Below are 21,118 nucleotides of genomic sequence, written 5' to 3'. Positions count from 1 at the left end.
TAGGTAAAGAACTCTTAGGACTCAACAATAAAGGAAAAAGAACCCCGTTAAAGAAATAAGCAAAAGAAACGAACAAACACTTCTCCCAAGAACACAAATAGGCAACAGCACATGAAAAGACGCTCAAGGTCGCCGGGGGGGAAATGCAAAGCAAGTGCACAGCGAGCGACCACGCACACTTGCAGGTCTAAAAAAACGGAAAGGAACAAACGTTGGCGAGAATGTGGGGAGACGGGAACCTGCGAGCACGGCTGCTGGGAACGTCAGAGTGGGGCAGCTGCTGCGGAAGACGCTTGACGGGCCCCAGAAGGTGCAAGAGTGACTATGTGACCCAGCAAGCCCCCCAACCCCCCACCCCAGGGAGAGACCCAGGGGAAGCAGAAACACCACTCCGAGCAAGGGGACAGGAAGGGGAGGAAAGCGCCTAATGGATGGGGGCTTCTTTTGGGGTGACGACGTCTGGGACGGACTGGGGGACAGCTGCACGGTTCTGAGAACACCCAATACCAGAGAAGTACATGCTTCAAAACTGTCAAAGTTCCGGTACGTTAACGGTACCTTCGGAAAGCCGTAACAAGATAAAACGAAAACAAAACAGCTAAAAATAAGTATCGCTTAAGGGTCAGAATAAAGAAAGCACGTTGAGTGCTTGAGAGCCAACAAGGGCTTGCACGGCACCCCAAGGACCGTCCCCAGGGGGACATGGCACTCGCTGCAGACTGGGGCGGGGGCCCCCTTCCTTGCTCCTCAGTGGTGGCTGCCGCAGAGGGACCCCCAACGTCACTGGAGAGGCCAGGGGAGTCCCACCTGTAGCAGTGGCCTGGCTCTGTCCGGCCCGCTCGGCCTGCCCGCTGATCGGCTGAGGCCTGTGACACCCAGGTGACTCGGAAGGAGGACACGCCAGTGACGCGGTCATAGTGACGCCTCTTCACTTTCCCACAGTCCACCACGTACTTGATGCCCGGGATGGTGAGGGACGTCTCGGCCACGTTGGTGGCCACGACGCACAGCCGTGTCCCTTCCGGGGGAGGCTGGAAGACCTGGGGTTGTCAGGGAGCAGATGCCGCAAAACACCAGAATCAGGAAAGAGCTGGTGGCACAGACACGTGGGGCTCTTGACCCCAGAGAAATCGGCCAGGCTGGGGGGGGCCCACGGGTGGCGAGGTGGACAAGCCCTCCCCTTGCCTCTGGCCGCGACATTCCTCAGTGCAAACGCAGGGATGCGTTCCTGTTCTCCAAGGGATCCCAACACCCTCTCCCATCTGGCGGCACTGACCTAACTGCTGAGGAGGAGGACAGCCCCGGGCCTGACCTGCCCCTATCTCAGTGCCCCTAGGAGGCGTCCCCAAGAGGCCAGGAGGACCCACACAGTTACCTGCGCCTGCTTCTCCGGGGCCAGCAGGGAGTAGAGCGGGAGCACGTGGAGGGGCAGCGACGCATCCGGCTGTGCACCTGCAGGGAAAGCAGGGCCGGCTGGTACTCCCCGCCCCCCGCGGGAGCCCACCTCAGGCTGCCCCGCGTCCCCCTACCTGTTGCACCCGCTACCAGGCGCCGCCCCCCGCCCCCAGACCAGCACAGGGTGGGCTGAGTCTGAGAGGCTCCTGGAGGCTCTTCAGGCCCCATGACCCTCCTCCAAGGGGGGGGACGCCCGCCCCGCTGGAGAGTCTACTGGGAAGAATCTGGCCACGAGCCCTACCGCCGGCTGGGTGCCTCCGGGGCTCCCACAAGGCCGTGGGCCCATCTCCATACAGGGGGCCCTGGGACCGGGCAGCCCCCCCGAGCCAGCCCTGAGGCCCGCCTTTACCCAGCAAAGCTGAGCCCGGGGGTGGCATGCCCATCACAGTCAACACTACGGACATCGGAGGGTCTGTCTGCAGGCAGCTACAGGAAGTCAGCAAACAGCAGGCGCAAGGTGGCCACAAAGCCCGGCCCTCTTGAGCTCCAGACCAACAAGTCTGGGCCTAACCACGGGGCCTGGCACACCGCGGGCGCCCTGCAGACCCCTGCCGAGTGAGTGACCCAGGGAGCGCGAGCAGGGGCCCTGCCCAGGGCACACCTCCGTCTGCCCCGTCGTCCCCCAAGTCCAGGTCAAGGTCGGAGCCCAGGGCCGCCTCCTCCTCGTCGTCCATTTCCGCCTCCCTGTCCTCGTCGCCTTCGCCTGCAGGCAACACCGAGTAGCTGTCCAGACTGATCTGTGGCAACGTCTAGACAAAGAAGACAGCAGAACCCCAGCTGCGGGAGACATGGTCACAGGCAGGAAAGACGAGCATGTCGAAGAACGAGGCCCAGCACTGCCCGTGAGCCCTCACAACCATTCTGCCCGCTTCCTCGCCTCAACGCCGGCACGACCACAGAGCTTGTCTCAACGGGCTGCCATGAGGACCAGTCGACACTTGGACTTACGACGCCGCCCGGCAGGTCCAAAACGCAGCAGGCGGGGGCAAGTGACCCCCCAGTAAGGACGCCGTCACCCCCGGAACCACAACGACATTGTGTGGGACTCCGCACCCTTGCTCTGCCTGCCCTCCCAGACATCCTCACAGGCCCTGCTCAGGACCTCACGGCCAGCCTTCCAGAAGCTTCTTCCTGGCTCAGGGCTGGCCTTCCAGAAACTTCTTCCTGGCCCACAGCACAGGGAACCTTCAAATCACAGCCCACCCTGAGGCCTCTAGGGCAGCACCACCCAACAGAACTCTCTTCCACGGTAGGAATGTTCTGGACCCAGCACGGTCGCCAGCAGCCCCAGGTGGCTACTGAGCACCTGAAATGCGTCTGATAAAATTCGATTAAAACTGAACCTTATTTTTATTTCGTTTTAATTACATTGGCACCTACATGCCATGGGGCCACTGGCCACCAGAGAAGGTAGCTTCAGAGTCCCCAGGCGCCCACGAGCCTCTACATACCGCTGCCCGGGCCTTCCTCGCTCTTGTCCTCGACTTCTTAAACTTCCGCACTTCCTCTACTGAATCTTCCTGATCTTCCTTTTCTGTAAGAAGGAGCAGATTCAGCAGGGAGATGTCTCGAGGCCACACGCGGGTTACCGGGGCTCTATTCTTCACCGTCCAGAGTAAGGCCACCGCACTGCTGGCCATTTACTGGGGAACGGCAGGGCGGGTGAGGCGCCGGCTCTCACACAGGGAGGCTCTCGGGGCCAAGTGCCGCCGGGGTACCTGGAGGCCTGCGTCTGGCGTGCGGGAAGGCTCTCCTCAGCCTGCGGCACAGCGCGTGCACCTCTGCCTGCCCCGTCAGGAACACCAGGATGCCCCCTGCGAAAAGAACCAGATCCCTCGGCTACCCGGTCATTCGTGGAGCAAACATCTACTTAGCAACTACCACCTGCCAGGAGCTGGGCGTAAGGAAGAGCCAGTCACGGCACGACTCAGCCATAGAGACGCGCAGCGGCAGCCGCCTCCCACACGGAGGACGTGTGGCAGGGAGCTGGACAGAGCCCCTGCACGACCTGGCTGTTCCACTCGTGGGCATTAGCCCAGGAGACCGGGAAAGAGGGACGCAACCCAAGACCTGTCCCCAGATACCCACGGCAGCTCCATTCACAACAGCCGAGAGGTGGAACAATCCAAGCGTCCGTCGGCTGGTGGATGGACCCCAGAGTGTGGTCCGTCCACACGGCAGAAAACACACAGACGAACCCCGAAAAAGCAAGACTACGTGAAAGAAGCCAGGCACAAAAGCCCACACACCGAACGAGTCCGTCTGTACAGAATGTCCGAATAGACGAATGCGTCGGGACAGAAAGCAGAACGGGGGGAGGGGCCAGGACAGGGGGATGGAGAGTTAGTGTTTAATGGGGACGGAGTTTCTCTTGTGGATGGTGGGGACGGCCGCACAGCACGGGCACACCTCAGAGATGCCGCGGGTCTGGTCCCAGACCACCGAGAAGCGAGCGTCACAATGAGTGACACAAGCGAGCGTCACAGCTGTTGCTGGGTTGCCCCGTGCACACGGAAGTTACGCTTACGCTATGCTGGAACCTACTGAGCGCGCGATGGCGTCACCGTCTAAAAAGACACCGCGGATGCCTCGATTTAAAATATCGCTAAAAACTGCTAACCGTCACCGGAGCTCTCAGGAGTGGTGACCGCTGCTCACAGATCACTGGAAACGTACAGGGGGAGAGTCTGAAATACCGTGGAGATCGCCAGCGCGTGACACGGACGCTGAAGGGAGCAAGTGCTGTCGGAAAAGGGGCCCGATCGGCTGGCTTGACGCAGGATCGCCACGAACCCTAACTCGTCAGAGTGCAGGAGCCGCGAAGTACGATCAAGCAAAGCGAGCAAGCGAGGGGAGCCTGCACTTGGGAAGGCGCTAAACGCCTCCGGATTATACACTTAAAAACGGCTCAAATGGTCCAACTCGTGTTCGTTCCACCAGCAGGAAAGAGCCAGCGCGGGGAGGTGGGGCCCGGGGTCCGGAGGGGGGACCCGGCCTCGCCCGCCGCCGGGGCCTCACCTGGCGGCAGCATGCGGTGGATTTTGCACACCTTCCGGAAGCACTCGCCACTGTAGTCTTCCAGCGGCGTCCGCTTGTTGAAATGCACCGTCACCGGGTACTGCCTGGACTCCACCTGGGACACACGCCCACAGGGGCACCGGGGGCGGGGGGCTGAGCTCGGTGCCTCCCCCCTCCCTGGCCCCTGCGACCCCGGAGCTCTCCGCTCGGCGCGAGCAGCTCCCCAAGGCCTCCCGGCCTCGGCCTCCACCAGCAGAGGGGGGCCTTGCGGGAGCGGCCTCGAGACCAGGCGTCCCGCTGCGGGAGCTGACGGGCCCCGCTCCCCCCCCCCCCCGTCACCGGCCCGAGACGCCGACCCAGGCGCTACCTTGATGACCGGGGGCGGCCGGGCGAAGAGCCGCTGGTTCTGCGTGAAGTCCTCCACCCGCAGCGTGGCCGACATGATGACCAGCTTCAGCGGCAGGTGCCTCTGCGGGAGGGCAGACGGGGTGACGGACGGAAGGGTAACACGGCCGGATCCAGGATTCCAAGGGGGACGAATCACAGGGGGGCCGCTCACACCGAGAGTCACAGCCCCGCCCCTGGGCCCGGGGGACCCCGTGCTCAGGAGACCCTGTGTCACCTGACCCCCGCCACCCCGCCGCCCTACCTTCGCCCGGAGAGACACGATGCGGGACAGGAGGCCGATGAGGATGTCCGTGTACACGCTCCTCTCGTGGGCTTCGTCAATGAGCACCACCTTGTACCTCCGCAGCAGGAAGTCCTGGGGAGGGGGGCGTGGTGAGGCCCGCCAGCCTGGGCCCCAGCCACTCCGGCATCACTCACACCCCAGAATTCCCGCTCCAGGAGCCCCCTTCACAGCTGGCACGGATCCGGGAGCACTGGCCCGGGGGGTCCTGGTTTGTGACCTCAGGCAAGTTATTTCACCTCCCCGTGTCCGTTTTCCATCTGTAAAATGGGGCAACAAGACCCACTTCACGGGGTCACAGGGAGGTTTCTGTGACAAACACCATCCGTAAAGTACGCAGCCTGGGGGCTGGTGCCTGGCAGAGAAATTGCTGGAAAACGGGCAGCTACCATTTATTAGAGGCGACCTACCAAATCCAGACGCCTGTAGAGCAGAGAGGACACGCAGGGCAAGGGAACGAGGGGGTGGCGGGTAGGACCGAGGACACTGGGACAGCGTCTCCCACACAGAGAGGAGCCGTAGTCAACCACACCGGAGCCACATTCACAGCCACCTCCCCGGGTGACCCTGGCCGGCCTCAGGGCAGAGGGGGCAGGCGTCACCTCTGCCCTCCCCAGAGACCTCTGCCCAGGTGGACGCCACACAGCCAGCAAGGAGCAACACGCGTGTGGCCGAGGCACAAAGTCTGTGAACCAAATCCTAACGACACGAGCGTAACGAGCACCTACAAGGCGCTACGCTGAGGCGCGTTCACGCGTCGTACAACTTCTGCTTCAAAACAACCGCGTGAGGAAGGTACCGGCTTGCAGATCAAGAAGACGAGGCTCAGAGAGGGGAAGGAACTTGCCCAAGGTGACACAGGGCTGCCGTGCCAGCGGGTGGCAAGACAAGCACTCGAACTGCCCGCCCCATGCTCGCTGGCCTTGCGTCCGGAGACGAGACGAGCAACCAACCTTCTGGATCTCCTTGAGCAACACGCCATCTGTCATGAACTTGATCCTGGTCTCTTCGGTCACGTTTCCCTCGTATCGGATCTGATAGGAGACGACCCTGCAGGGACAGACTCCGGCTCAGGGCAGGTAAGGTCCCGACCGGTTGCAGCCACGTGGCCACGCGGAGGCGGACGGCGGAGGCCTGTCACCGCCCTCTGAAAAACGGGTCGACTGAACGCGGACCTCGGTCGGACCGCAATTTGAACGACCAACGGTGAACAACTGTTCAGAAGAGAGACAACGGGGGCCGGAGGGCCCTCCAGTGTGTCACAAGGTTTCGGTCACGGTGAGGGCACTGAAACTGTTCTAGCGTCTTCTCGCACAGAAATGAAATACAGCCTTGATCTTTCAGCCCAACAGACAAACCCCGAGGAAGCAATTCTCCAAGAGCAGCTCTGCACCCCTGGGGTGCAGGGCACGGAGTCAGAAGCAAGTTGGCCACCAGCTGACCATCGCCGAACTGGGTTTCGGGTCCACGGGGGCTCGTTCACTACGCTTTCTACTTTCGTGTGTGCTCAAAAGCTTCCACAAAAAGTTAAAGAGGGGGCGCCTGGGTGGCTCAGTCAGTTAAGTGTCCGACTCTTGATTTCGGCTCAGGTCACGATGTCGCGGTTCGGGTGATCGCGCCCTGCGTCGGGCTCTGAGCTGACAGCGTGGGGCCTGCCTAGGATTCTCTCTCTCCCTCTCTCTGCCCCTCTCCTGCTCTCCCTCTCTCTCTCAAAATAAACATTCCCTTAAAAAAGTTAAAAATGGTGACAAAGAAGGGCAGCTTTGTATGTATTATTTTCAACACATACCATCAAATACAACGGGAAAGATTCAGAAGGGATGAACAATATGAATCGTTTACGTACAAGTCGAAGAGGAGAAATACAGAGATGCCCACGGTTGCTTGTCTGTGCCTGTGACTGTTTGGAACAATCCACAGGAAACACGCTGGGGGCACCCTGCCCCCACAACACGCGCACACAACAAGCCTCCCCGACCCGCACGCCAGTCCCAGGAGGGCGGGCCGTTCTGTCTCGCTCACCGTGTCCTGAGACCCGGGGCCGGGCCGGCCCACAGCAGGTGCCGCTCAGTAAATATTCAGAGAGAGGGCAGATGAAGGAGACTTTCTCAATTTTAGGCCCAGTACACATGCTACCCCCTCAAGCCTGGATGCCCCGGTGTGGGCCGAGGCCCAGGCGTGTGCGGTATAAACGCGGCCCCAGCCACCCTCAAGCGGGCGCTCTGCCTGCTTTGCTCGGTTTTCCACATCAAGTCCTAAAGCCTCGCCGCCCGCCGGGGACCCGAACTCGGGAGCCCTGCCTAGACAGAACTACTGGACCATGGCAAGCAGTCATCACTGCCTGCCTGCGTCTGGCCACCTGCCACCCTGCTCCGCCCTCGAGCCCCAGAAAGGGCCACGGTCTCCTCGGGGCACTGGGCACGGAGTGAGCCCGGCGGGCTCGTCCTTGCCCTGTGGCCCCTCCCCAGGAAGCTCCTGCCGTCCAGAGGGCGGAAAGCCCTCTTGCGGGAGGAGACCCTCCGCTCGGACGCAGAAGCAACGCTCCCACCCAGCACCCTCGAGACGGACAGCGCGCCCGGGGCCAAGCCGGGGGACCACCCCCTTCCCTCCTCCAGGACGCAGAGCCCTCACCGCTGTGACAGATTCATCTCCTTGGCCACCCGCTGGGACATGGCCACAGCAGCCACGCGGCGGGGCTCTGTGATGCCGATGATGCCGTCGTCGCTGCGGGAGGGAGAGAAGACACATCAGCAGTGCTCGGCCCCACCTGTCAGTCCCACGGTCACACACGGTTCCCCGTCAGGACTCCACGTACGGAGTGGCCCTCCCTAGAGGTGACGAGGCACCGCCTGACAGCAAAAGGGGACAGCCTGGCGGTCCGCGCACAGACGCCGTGGGAGTCACAGTGGAAGGGAAGGCAGCCAGCTGCGGACGGGAGGCTGGGCTGGAGCTGGCCCGGAGCAAGTGCTCTGCGAGCCACAGGACCTGCCAAGGGGACGGCGGACGACAGGCAGCACAGAAGCCCGCGGCCGGTCCCCCTAGAGAGGTCTGCTTACTGGGTCGGGGGTGGCTGCTGTCTGGGATCCGAATTTCGGGAGGGTTCCCGATCCTGATAAGGGCGGGGGGGGGTCTCTGTGCCTGGACTGTTTGTACCAACAATGTAGTTCATCCTGACCACCGGCTTTCCTTCTGGGCGCCTGGGACTTGGGTAGGTGCCAGGGAGAGGGCGTCCGACCCCAACAAACACCCTGGGCGCTCAGTTTCTACTCGGCAAGTCTGGTGACAGCTCTTTACACGGACTGCTTCCGTGTGACTCTCCCGGGAAGGGGCTCGGAAAGCCTGTGCCCGGTTCTCCCACACTCCACCCCGTGCACCTCTTCCCTCTGCCGATCGTGTTTTGTGTTCTTTTGCTCTAAGAAATCACACTCACATGTACAACTACACGCTGGGTCCCGTGAGCCTTCCTCGCAAATCAACGAACCCGGGGTGGTCTTGGGGACCTGTGACACACCCGGGTCAAAAGTGCCAACAGGAGGCGACATTCATAAACACACCGCCCCACGTGACAGGGGCTGATCTAAGCATTTTACACAAAGTCTCTCATTTCGTGCACACGACACCCGTGTGAAGTAGGTGCAACGACGGTGGGAGGACACCAAGGCCCAGAGAAGTTAAGCAGCTTGCCCAAAGCCACACAGCATACCAACGGCGGAGCCTGGATTAGGGCCCTGGGAGCTCCCACTCGTAGTAACTTTTGGGGGTCACCCGAGGGGCCAGCCCCCAGCCCCCACCTGGTGTAGCCTGCTTCGTAGAGAAACTGTGGCACCTGCGTGGTCTTCCCGCTGCCGGTCTCACCACACACGATGACGATGGGGTGCTCGGCCACCGCCTCCATGATCACTTGCTCTTCAGCAAGAATTGGGAGCTTTAGCCGTTCTTCCTGGCGAAGAGAGGAAGTCAGTGCTCAGGGAATCGGGTGGGGGGGGGGGGCTGCCCCGCAGAATGGCAGAGGGGATCGGCGAGCCTGCAAAGGGTGACGTGGTTTCTATAAAGGTGGCCGTGGGCATGTGGATGCCGTGAGCCTTCCTAGCAAAGCCAGTGAGGCCCTGCTACAGGGGACAGAGACGGCAGTGGGATCCTCCCGTGCCAGAGCGGGTGTCCTCGGGGACAGCCCAGCACGCAAAGCCGACCCCTGAACAACTGCGGGGGTCTGCTTCCTCACGCACGGATTGTCTTCAGTACAGTACGGGACTAGGGGCGCCTGGCTGGCTCAGTCAGTAGAGCATGATCTCGCGGTCGTGAGTTCAAGACACATGTAGGCTGCAGAGATTACTTAAAAAAAAAAGTACAAGGCTATAAATGTTTTCTCTTCCTTACGATTTCCTCAGTAACATCTTCTTTCTCTAGCTTACTTTTATTTTAAGAATACAGAAAACATATGACACACATAACATACAAACCACGTATGAATCAACTGTTTTGTGTTCTGAGCCTTCCGGTCAACAGTACGCTATTAGTCGTCAAGTCTGGGGGGAGTCAAAAGCTGCACGTGGATTTCTGACCGCGAGGGGGGTTGGAGCCCCTAACCCCCGTTGTTCAAGGATCTGGTGTTATTATATACTGCAGAAGTTTCACGAACCACGGCTCACACCTTCATTACGTGAAGCATGCTAAGTGCGGATTTAAAACATTGTGTTCCGTTTCTATTCTACTCTGTTTTGTTTCAAAACCAAGTGCTGGTCATCTCGTGACCCGGTCATGGCTGTGACCTACAGTTTGCCAACACTGCCCGAGAGGAAGTTCTGTGCATGTGAAGAATTCTCGCGGGGCACCTGGGTGGCTCAGTCGGTTAGGCGTCCGACTTCGGCTCAGGTCATGATCTCACGGTCCGTGAGTTCGAGCCCCGCGTCGGGCTCTGTGCTGACACCTCAGAGCCTGGAGCCTGTTTCAGATTCTGTGTCTCCCTCTCTCTCTGACCCTCCCCCGTTCATGCTCTGTCTCTCTCTCTGTCTCAAACATAAATAAACGTTAAAAAAAAAAAAAAGAATTCTCGCAAGAATACGTGCCCTGTGTTCTAGTCACACGCCAGAATACTCGAGAGCAGCGGGGGGAAACCACCCAGAATAAGGGGGACTTCGGTTACAGCACCGACACGGACGAATAAATCTCAGAAACGTGAAACTGACTTGACCAAGCAATCGAAGTGCAGGGAGACGAGTGACATGATGTCACTTATCAAAACAGGTGGTCGACCTGTCGTAACGGCTTAGGAACACGTATGGAGAAAAGCCACGGAGAAAGAAAGGGGCTGAAGCTGGGGCGGGGGCAGCCCGGGGCCCGCAGGGACCGAGTGAAGAGATTCCCGCACCAGCAGCAGCCATGTGACGGCACCTACGAGCAAATCTTTGTAGCATGAACCCAGGGGCACCCCGGGTGGTTCCTCGGAGCCGTCAGCTTGCCCCATTTATACCCGAGCACACGAACTGAAATCCCGGTTTCAATAAACAGTTCTGATGCTTACTTACAACGCTGTGCTGATATTTTCTGTTCTTTTTTTTTTTTTCCATTAAAAGAAAGGAGCTGGTCGCATCCCTCCGGTTTCCACAACACAGCGTGCGGTCTGCCACAGCCCCGCTAGGACCCAGGAGGCCTCCTGCCTCAGGGCCTTAGCTCCTGCTGTTCTCAGTGTGGGACAGCCCCCTCTCCTCCGCTCCTGCTGGTCTCCCAGCTCCTGCCCCAGATGCCTCCCCAGGCCCTCCCGCTCTCCCCCTTCCCGGCACCCAGCCTCCTCCGTTCACAACAGCGGGGGCGCTGTCTGCTGCCCTCCCCCCCCACCCCGTGCCGGGCCTGCAGCCGGCACGTCCACACACGCACCTGCCCACGTCTCCACACCGACCCTACAGGAGGGCACAGTTGCTCCCGTTCTGGGCGAGGACACCGGCACATGGGAGGGATCCCACCCGCTCGAAGCACAGGACGCCCCCCCGCTCCTGCACCCCCAACCCCCCACCACGCTAGCCTCAGAGCCCGTCGCAGACACCGAGCAGCAAACCTGCACTTCGGGGGAGCGGTCCACAGGGATGAAGACGGCGGGCTTCACTGGGGGCCTGGCCACGGTGGGGGCTGCTGCGGGAGGTACCGACGACGTCGCGGCCAGAGAGGGCTGGCCGCTGGAGCCGGGGCCCCCGGCCCCCGCCCCCGGTGGAGCTGGCGGCGGCCCCGCACCAGCCTCCTCCACGGGCTCGGCGGCAGGGGCCTCACCAGGCTCAGACTCCACCGAGGACTCGGATGACTCATCTTCTGCCTCCTCGCGGGGGCGCTTCCGATGGGCCCCGCTGAGGCTGCTGATCTTCTGCCCCTGGGCTTCGATCTCGTCAGACCTCCTGCCAGCACGGCCAGAAGTCAGGCACGAAAGCCCTAGGACGGGCCGGTCGACCTGAGGCAGCTCTGTGTTGCGACACACCCCTCAGAAGCCGGGATTCAAAGGACACCCCCCTCTCCCACCTCAGGGCCTTTGCACATGCTGTTCCCGCTCCCTATGCAGAAGTACTCCCTCACTTCACTCAAATGTCACCCATCAGGGAGACTCTCCCATCTCCCTCCATCCTCTTTCCCTGCATTACTTTGTGCCTCGTGCTTCCCAGCACTAGATACGTATGCATTCGTTTGATTATTGCCCATCTCCCCATGATGAGAACGCAGGCTTCCTAAGGGAAGCTTCCTTCTTATTTTACTTGTGTGCACTCTCCATCCCCGGGGCCCAGAGGAGAGCCTGGGACAGTTTGCACTCAGAGCAGCCATAAATGCACAAGGCCTACAGGGAGCAGGCTGACAGTAAGACGGCCGTGTCCCGTGGGTCTGGCGGGGGTGGGGGGGGGAGGCACATGGGCTCCATCTAAGGGTCAGCTGCCCTGTGAGAGGGCCATCTGGTGTGGCACAAGACCAGGCGGGAACCTGGATTTTAATATGAGACCAACTTTTCTTTTTTAATGCTTATTTATTGGAGAGGGAGAAGGAGAGGGACAGGGAGAGAGGGAGGGAGGAGGAGGGAGAGAGGGAGGGAGGAGGAGGGAGAGAGGGAGGGAGGAGGAGGGGGAGAGGGACGATCTTAAGCAGGCTTCAAGCTCAGAGCAGAGCCTAATGCAGGGCTCGATCCCAAAGCCCAAATCAAGAGTCAGATGCTTAGTGCACCCAGGTGACCCCGACTCCTGCAGTCTGAATCTTGGAATGTGGGTGGTATTGGGTTGAACAGTGTCTCCCTAGAATTCACATCCGGGGACTCAGAATGTGACCTTCTTGGAAACAGGGTCTTTGCAAAGGTAATTCAGGTAAAATGAGGGCATCCTGGATCAGGGCGGGCCCCAATTCCAATGCCTGGTGTCCTTAAAAGACGCGGACACAGAGGAAGGCCACGGAAGACAGAGAGACACGCCGGGAGACACAGCGGAGACAGGGACCGCGGTGTCACATCTACAAGGAGGGAACCCCCGGGACGGCTGGCAGCCACCCGAAGCCGGGGGAGAGGGGAGGAACAGCTTCTCCAGCTTCCAGAAGGGACCAAGCCTGTGACATCCGGAAGGCCACACTTCTGCGCTCAGAAATAAGCTGAACCGAATCCCTGATCACCTGAAGGCAACGTCTAGCCTAATCGTCTGGGCCAGAGCTGGAAGAACCGGTCGCGCAGGACCCCGCATGAGTGAGAAGGTCCGCGCGTGTGGGCGGGAATCAGCAGCACCCAGGCCCCCACGCGGCGGAGGCGTGTTAGCACGGGGGCCACTGCAGGCGTCTTTCCTCCTAACACTCAACCCAGAAGGCTCGGTGACCTGTGAGGCCGCCCCCGGGGCCCTGGCAGGAGGGGCACCCGACTCACTCTTTGGCGTGGTACATGCGGTACCCAGTGCCCAGCTTGGACGTGGTGTAAAGGAGTCTCAGCTCGGCTTCTGAGACCTGGACTTCACTCAATTTCTGCAGCATCTCCGCTCGCTGGGGAAGGAAATGACAGTGTCAGACATGTGGCAGGGCGACCCTCTCTTCGGAAGGGAAGGGAGACCTGGGGAGTGCCCGGGGGGCTTAGTTGGTGAAGCGTCTGGGAGCCTGCTTGGGATTCTCTCTCTCTGCCCCTCCCCTGCTCACACTCTCTCAAAGATAAACTTTAAAAAAAATTTAAAAATTATAAAAAGAGATCACTTAAAACATTAAATTAAAAAAAAAAAAAAGGAAGGGAGACCGTACATCAGATTTCGGCTACGCTAACATCTAGGCTTTTTAAACCAAACGTCCAATTATTTTTTTTTTTTAATTTTTTTTTTTAACGTTTATTTATTTTTGAGACAGAGAGAGACAGAGCATGAATGGGGGAGGGGCAGAGAGAGAGGGAGACACAGAATCGGAAGCAGGATCCAGGCTCTGAGCCATCAGCCCAGAGCCCGACGTGGGGCTCGAACTCGCGGACCACGAGGTCGTGACCTGAGCTGAAGTCGGACGCTTAACCGACTGAGCCACCCAGGCGCCCCCCAAACGTCCAATTATAAGTGCATCACAGGCCGGGGGCCTTACATTCACGTGAGCTGGGGTGGCTGTCTACCCCTGGAGTCTGGCGCTGGACCAAGGCTCTTTCTGCATCACTGTGTGTCATAAGCAATTCTCCACCATCCAGATGCCCATCCGCAGGAGACCGTATAATAAAGGAGGGTTTATGTGTACAAAGCGGGGCTCCCCCGCGGTATCAAAGGGAGGGGAGGCTCTTGTGTGATATGGCAAGCGGTCCCTGTGCCACCTTCTAGAAAGCAGCATGCGGAGGTGGGGACAGTTGGCCTCTTTCTGCTGAGGAACGATTCAGGAGTTTTTCTTCCTCTTGAAATTATAACCGTGCATTTTATATGTGCTCCCATCTACGTATTTTGCAATCAACGAGAGGAAAAAGCACGTACAGAACAGTGAGAAAAAACACCGCACAGGATTTTAAAAGGACACACTCGCGGACCGTGAGCCTCCCTGCAGAAAGGGCTCCGGGGGCCGAGTGTCAGGGCTGTGAGCAGGGGACCCTGTGTGGTGATCCTGGTGGAAGGTCAAATGTGAACCCCAGGAAGTCTCCAGATTGGGGTTTCTCGGTCTCTGCACTGCAGGCAATGCGGGCCAGAGAACGTTTTGTCCCAGCTGAGGATCCCTGCCTCAGATCTAAATAGCATTTCCAGGACATTCGGAGGCAGAGGGGTGTGTTTGACTGCACCACAGAGATGAAGGTTTAAAATCGCAGACTGTGGGAAACCGCAGACAAGCAACCTGATTTCCCTCAACAAATAAATGACAAGGGGGGGGGGGAGGGGAGGAGAGAAAGAAAAATAAATAGGTGGGCTAGGGGAGCATTTATGAAACAATTGGAAATTCGACCATTTAGGGAAAGTTGATATTTTTAAAAAATTTAGGTGGGCTAATGGCCTTGCGGGTTATTTAAAAAAAAAATTTTTTTTTTTTTTACATTTATTCATTTTTGAGAGACAGAGAGAGAGCACGAGCAGGGGAGGGGCAGAGAGAAAGAGGGAGACACAGACTCTGAAGCAGGCTCCAGGTTCCGAGCTGTCAGCACAGAGCCCGACGCAGGTTCGAACTCACTGGCCTGAACTCACTGGCCGTGAGATCATGACCTGAGCCGAAGTCGGATGCTCAACCGACTGAGCCCCGCGCCCCTCTTGCCGTTATTCTAATTTTTTTTTTTTTTTTAACGTTTATTTATTTTTGAGACAGAGAGAGACACAGCATGAACAGGGAGGGGCAGAGAGAGAGGGAGACACAGAATCAGAAGCAAGCTCCAGGCTCTGAGCCATCAGCCCAGAGCTGGCGCGGGGCTCGAACTCACGGACCACAAGATCGTGCGTGACCTGAGCTGAAGTCGGACGCTTAACCGACTGAGCCACCCAGGCGCCCCGACTTGCCGTTATTCTAAATGGCCCTTATTTTAGAGATACAATTGAAACTGTTTATGTATAAACACAACGGTGTCCTGCCCTTTCAAAGGATAACTCTTGTCCCAGAATGCAACCTTATTTGGAGAAAGGGTCTCTTCAGATGTAATTAAGTTAAAGATCTCGGGATGAGATTTGGATTATCCAGGTGGGTCCTAAATCCCAAGGCAAGTGTCCTTACAAGACACACACAGAGGACAGCCACGTGAAGACAGGGGCCAAGACTGGACAGATGAGGCCACAGGCCAAGAAGGCTGGGGGCCACCCAAAGCGGGGGGACCCTCCCCTAGAGGCTTCAGAAGCAGCAAGGCCCTGCCGACACCTTGATTTCAGACTCCGGCCTCCAGAACCACAACAGAATACAACTCTACCCTAAGCTGCTCAGTTTGCCGTCCTGTTTCAGCAGCCCGGGACACCAATACAGACTTATGCTTCCCCGGCTTTGACCCCGGAGGTGGGAAAGTGGCCAGCAGGAGGGATGACGAGGGGACTCTGGGCTGGCAGCCGCTGGCACTGGCGACCAGGACGCATGAGTCCATTACACTAGGTTCTCTGCTTCTGTAGAGGCTTGAATTTCCCAATACAAAATTTGTTCTGCAAAGAAGTACGAAGGGAGGGGCACCTGGGTGGCTCAGTTGGTTAAGGGTCCAACTCTTGATTTCGACTCAGGTCGTGATCTCAAGTTTGTGGGTCTGAGCCCCATATCCGGCTCTGCGCTGACAGCTGGCCTCAACAAACCTGGGCCCCGTCAGTCTGTCCCAGACAGACTGAGACTGCTGGAGCGGTGTCAGTCAAGGGCCAGCCACGGGGAGGCCATTCAAATTTAAATTAATTAAACCACATAAAGAATTCAATTCCTCAACCTTGCTAGCCACACACGCCTAGCGACTACCCTATGGGATTGCGTAGACACAAAGCACGCCCTGCATTCCGGAAAGTTCTACGGGACAGTCCCAAGGAAGAGATCAAGTTGGGGGACACAGACCCCATCCCTCCGCAGTCTGGGGGGCCGGGCACAGACCCTGCCACAACAGGTGTACCTGGCTCTTTTTCTCCTTCTGATCTAAGATCTTCTGCAGCATTTTCCGCTCTTTCTTGGTCAGAGGCTTCTTCTCCTTCTTCGCCAGGGGAGGGGCCTTGGGCTTCTTTTTCTTCTTTCCCGGCAAAACCAGCGCATTGCTTGCGTCAACTCCTTTCAGCGTGCCCTGATCTGGAAAGACACACATGCCTGAACCCTGGCCCAGGGACCGGAGACTCCGGAGGCCAAGTAACGGTCAACATTCACGCCACTGGCTCGGAGCAGGGTGGCTCCATGTGGCCTCCCCACCCCTGTGTGAGCCCCCTGAGCGTCCCCACGGGACCGGGGGTGCGGGCCCACCACCCGCCACGCGGGTCAGGGCACCTCCACCCTAGCGGTCAAGGCAGAGGAGAGCGGGCGCCAGGAGGGAGGGTACACGGGACAGCAGTGCTCTGCTCAGAATGTGGCCTGCTTTCGGCAGACCTGTGAGGTCAAAACTATTTTCAGAGCACTGGTACAACGCCCTCCTCAGACACGCAGGGGACTAAGTACTGAGTTTGTACCATATCTATTTTCATTTTTATATTTTTTAAATTGTTTGTTTATTTATTTTGGGGGGGGTGGGCAGAGCGCAAGCTGGGGAGGGCAGAGAAACAGAATCCGAAGCAGGCTCCAGGCTCTGAGCGGTCAGCACAGAACCCGACGTGGGGCTGGAACCCACGAACCGTGCGATCAGGACCTGAGCCGAAGTCAGACCCTTAACCAACTGAGCCACCCAGGCACCCCATGTACCATACCTACTTTAAAAAAAATTTTTTTTTTAAACGTTTATTTTTTTTTTTTGAGACAGAGAGAGACAGAGCATGAACGGGGGAGGGTCAGAGAGAGAGGGAGACACAGAATCCGAAACAGGCTCCAGGCTCTGAGCAGTCAGCACAGAGCCCGACGCGGGGCTCGAACTCACATACCGTGAGATCGTGACCTGAGCCGAAGTCGGACGCTTAACCGACTGAGCCACCCAGGCGCCCCCCATACCTACTTTTAAATGTCACAGTCTGGGGGCGCCTGGGTGGCTCAGTCGGTTGGGCGTCCGACTTCGGCTCAGGTCATGACCTCGCGGTCCGTGAGTTCGAGCCCCGCGTCGGGCTCTGGGCTGACAGCTCAGAGCCTGGAACCTGTTTCGGATTCTGTGTCTCCCTCTCTCTCTGACCCTCCTCTGCTCATGCTCTGTCTCTCTCTGTCTCAAAAATAAATAAATGTTAAAAAAAAAAATAAAAAAAAAATAAATGCCACAGTCTGAAAGTATACAATCTAGACCCAAATTCGGCTACCACATTACTCTTCAACCCAACCTGCTGTGGCCCCCCTCTCCCGTGTTCCGTGGGGGCCCTGACTTTCAGTAGTTCCTCTGGCTTCGTCCATCTTGCCTTGTGTCACAACACGTAGGAGAGAACGAGACAATTTTAAGCAATGCAAGTGATCCGTTGTGCAAGTCTCGCATAAAACAGAATTAAAAGCGAGAAAGGAAAAAAAAAAAAAAAGAGAGCGTACAGCAAGCATTTTCCAGAGGCTCCAAATCGTGTGATGCGTAGCTGCTCTCACAGCTGAAAAAGCGTGTGCTCGTATGTACAGGTTTCAAAATTTCTTGGTGTTGATGGACAGAAGCCACACCAACAAAAGCACTTTGGGACCCTCAGTTTTTAAGAACGTGAAAGGGTCCTCGGTCCAAAAATTTGAGAACCACAGTACTATAGAAAAAAAAAAATAGTAAGGGAAGCGATAAAAACAGAAATCAGGCAGCGGGTGGCGATGTTAGGTCAGTGGTCGGGGAAGGCTCTTTGAAGAAGGCAGGCGATGTGATGGATGTTTTTATAAGCCTCCTCTTGGCCCCTCAGGAAGGCGGGGATTAATTGGAGATGTCCTGAGGTGGGAAAGAACCTTCCCCGATCTTTGGGTCCAAGAGACCTCAGGCCCCCCCTGCTCCAATCACCTCCTCCAAAACTCCGACGGGGGTAGGACGACTACTCTTCCTGGATCCTTTTTACAGATGAGAAAACTGAGGCATGGAGATGTGAGGCGGTTTGGTCAGCCCCCAGCCTATCCGTGCGACTTCTCAGGAGGGAATTCAGGCTCCAGGTTCCCACCCTAAAATTCTGTCTGGTAACCTCACTGTCTTTCAGGCCCAACGCGAGTGCAGAACAGAAGGCCAGGCCGTGGGTCGAGGGACACAGGCCTTTCCAGCGGCCCTGCTCTCCCTCTGTGCATCTCCAGAGCCTAGGCCCGCTGTTTCCTGATGTTTAACTCGGCTGGACCTCAGGGAGCACGTGCACTCAGCTGGGTGAGTCCGACCTGGGACCGCATCCTTTTCGGGAGCCTGCGAGACAACTCTGAACGGACTCAGTCACTTCATCTCACCTCTCCTGCACAAGTGGCCCCATCCAGGTCATGGACAGCTTCCCTGGTTACATCCAGAGGTCCCTCTCTCCCTCCCTGGCCCCTTGGGAACATCTGATGCGGATGGTGGGACCCCCTCCACGGCACCCAGACCACACGCCCCAGAGCTCTCCTCCCCATATCCTTCTCCAGGGCAGGACTCACCCCCTCAGTGAGCTAATCCAGCCTGGACTTGAAATGAACAAACCCCAGCCACTCACAGATGACTCCAAACTGCCATCTCCCCCAGGAACGGCCTCTCTCAAGCACCTGCCTGCCTACCCTGGTCGCCTGGGTTATGGAACAGGACCCCCAGACCACTCATATCCCAAACATGGCTCTGGGTCTCCCAAGCTGCCCACCCTGCCTTTTCTCCACCGGCTGGGCCCAGCGCCTGGGAGTCCTTTTCGACATCAGTGTTCTTGTGCACACTCAGCCAGCAAATCCTGTGAGCTCCTCGTAGCCTGACCACCACCAGCTCACCTGCTCCCTGCGTGAACGAATGAACAAGCTCCTAACTGACCACCCTGGTTCTACCTAACCTTCTACTGCTTCTCTACGCAGCAGCCACAGAGATGCTGTCACCACATAAGCCTATGTCCCCCTGGCGCTCTAAACCCTGCCCCAGGCACAGTCCTCACCACGACCCCACCTCGCGGACCCTACATGATCCTGCCCCATTTTTTTCTTTCACCTCCACTCAGCCATTCTGGTTGCCTTCAGGCCTTGACTCAACGCCTTCTCAGTGAGGCCTTCCCTGCCCACCCGATGGGACACTGCAACCCACCCAAACACCCACTCTGCTTTAACTCCTTAGTATTTATACGCACGCAACATCCTGTATATTTTACCTGTCTGCTTTTGCCTGTTTCCTCCCACAAGCATCTAATAGGCTCAGCAGGGCAGATTCTTTTTTTTTTTTTTTTCCCCTTAAATCTCCTCTTCCCTTATGTCTCCTAAAGTCCTGGCAGCTCCTACTAAAAAGGAGTCTGAGCAGAAACGTCAAGCAGCCTGGAGCTGAGCAGACAGGTCTGGGCTAAACATACTTACTTATTCGGGCGTCGCTGGCAAGGAGATTATAAAACAGCCAGAGGAATAGAGGGAATTACCTTGTTTTCTTGCCCACATTCCCCCATACTACTAAACTAGGGGTGGGGGCACCTGGCCGGCTCAGTCTGAAGAGCACCCGGCTCTTGATCTCAGCTAAGGTCCTCAGTTCGAGTCCACCGCTGGGTGCAGAGATTACTTAAATAAAACTTGAGAAAGTAATAAACTAGGGCCGGACTCCCATAGAGGAGCAAGTCCCGGGACTGTCCCAAATTCACCGTTAAAACCATAGTGTCACTGTCTCCCCTTCCCCGGATCATCTGAGAGGAGGTTCCTCCCGGTGCCCCCCGCCCCAGAGTCGCGGAGCCCTTCGGCCCCTCCCCGAAACCCAGCCCCCGTCCCGGACGCCTTACCCTCTAGTTCCAGCAGGACGGGGGGCGGTTCCGGGGAGCCCTTCGAGGGGCCGGGGGTCGCCTGCTGGCGCCCCTTGACGTTGTAGCGCCGGCGCAGCTTCCCCATGGCGCTGGGTCCGGCAGGGTTTACGGCTGGCTGCGGGAGCCGCGCACCCCAAAACCCAGCCCACGTGGGTTCCCTCCCAGGCCCCAGGCTCGGGCCGCGAGACTTCCGGGCTGCACTCTCGCGAGAGCTGGGAAACAACAGGGGGCTGGGGGCGGGGCCTGAGGGGAGGCGGGGCGGGGCCAAGTTAGAGGCGGGAACGAGACCTGAGGTCTCCTGGGAGGCCTGAATTTAAACTGGGGATAGTTCGCACGTGGTGTAGGAGAGTCCCTAAATCGGAGTTACCTGCTAATACTTATTTGGCTACCTGGGAGTGGGGCTGTGTTGTCACCTTTCCAACTATAACCCCGTCCCCGTTGCAAACTGCTTCTCTTTTTTTTTGCTCATTTGCATTTTCTGTTACTCCGATAAGAAACATAATTAATTGTATAGTAAAAAGGCAAGAAATATTTCCATTACAGGGACAGAAGAACGAAAAGAAGAAAGTATCTATTAGGCGGCTTTAAACTCTCATTACCATATCACATTGTCTGTAGCGCATTCGGAAATAATGTATTTTGTGAGTCCTGTAATTATGTTGCGTGTAGAACAGTTACATCGTGCAGCATTTTTTCTGTTAAAAGCATGAGTTCATTAAGGGCAGACATTTAAATAACATAACAAAAACCAGGTGAAGGCATTAGGATTTATTTTAGAATTGTATTTATTTTAATGTTTATTTATTTGAGAGAGAGTGCGCTCAAGCAGAAGGGCAGAGAGAGAGAGAGAGAGAGAGAGAGAGAGAGAATGCCAAGCAGGCTCCTTGCTGTCAGTGCAGAATCTAGCATCCAGCGCGGGCCAAACTCACCAACTGTGAGTCCAAATTCAGGAACTGTGGGATCATGAGTCGGAGGCTTAACCGACTGAGCCACCCAGGCGCCCCTAGAATTTTAGAAAGGAACCTAGAACAAGATCTGCTGCAGAGCAGGTAAGCAATAAGGA

At 57.6% G+C, this 21,118-nt stretch overlaps 1 protein-coding gene across 1 annotated transcript in view; it reads right to left on the bottom strand.

Annotated features, from left to right (window-relative positions):
- DHX37 (DEAH-box helicase 37) overlaps nt 1–20,223 on the bottom strand; it is a 29,236-nt gene extending 9,013 nt beyond the window's left edge. Inside the window, exons 1-15 of the mRNA XM_042910749.1 lie at nt 20,035–20,223; nt 16,164–16,333; nt 13,032–13,144; nt 11,214–11,544; nt 8,953–9,101; nt 7,793–7,885; nt 6,115–6,211; nt 5,123–5,236; nt 4,841–4,942; nt 4,474–4,588; nt 3,174–3,269; nt 2,907–2,989; nt 2,057–2,204; nt 1,376–1,452; nt 808–1,040 (exon numbers count right to left, since the gene is read on the bottom strand). Coding sequence (XP_042766683.1) covers nt 808–1,040; nt 1,376–1,452; nt 2,057–2,204; nt 2,907–2,989; nt 3,174–3,269; nt 4,474–4,588; nt 4,841–4,942; nt 5,123–5,236; nt 6,115–6,211; nt 7,793–7,885; nt 8,953–9,101; nt 11,214–11,544; nt 13,032–13,144; nt 16,164–16,333; nt 20,035–20,140 — 2,027 coding nt within the window. The 5' untranslated portion in view covers nt 20,141–20,223. The remainder of the gene's footprint in view (nt 1–807; nt 1,041–1,375; nt 1,453–2,056; nt 2,205–2,906; nt 2,990–3,173; nt 3,270–4,473; nt 4,589–4,840; nt 4,943–5,122; nt 5,237–6,114; nt 6,212–7,792; nt 7,886–8,952; nt 9,102–11,213; nt 11,545–13,031; nt 13,145–16,163; nt 16,334–20,034) is intronic.
- Between the last annotated feature and the right edge of the window lie 895 nt (nt 20,224–21,118).

Source organism: Panthera leo, chromosome D3 (genome assembly GCF_018350215.1).
Source record: "Panthera leo isolate Ple1 chromosome D3, P.leo_Ple1_pat1.1, whole genome shotgun sequence".
NCBI lineage: Eukaryota > Metazoa > Chordata > Mammalia > Carnivora > Felidae > Panthera > Panthera leo.
This window is presented reverse-complemented; position numbering and strand designations above follow the sequence as displayed.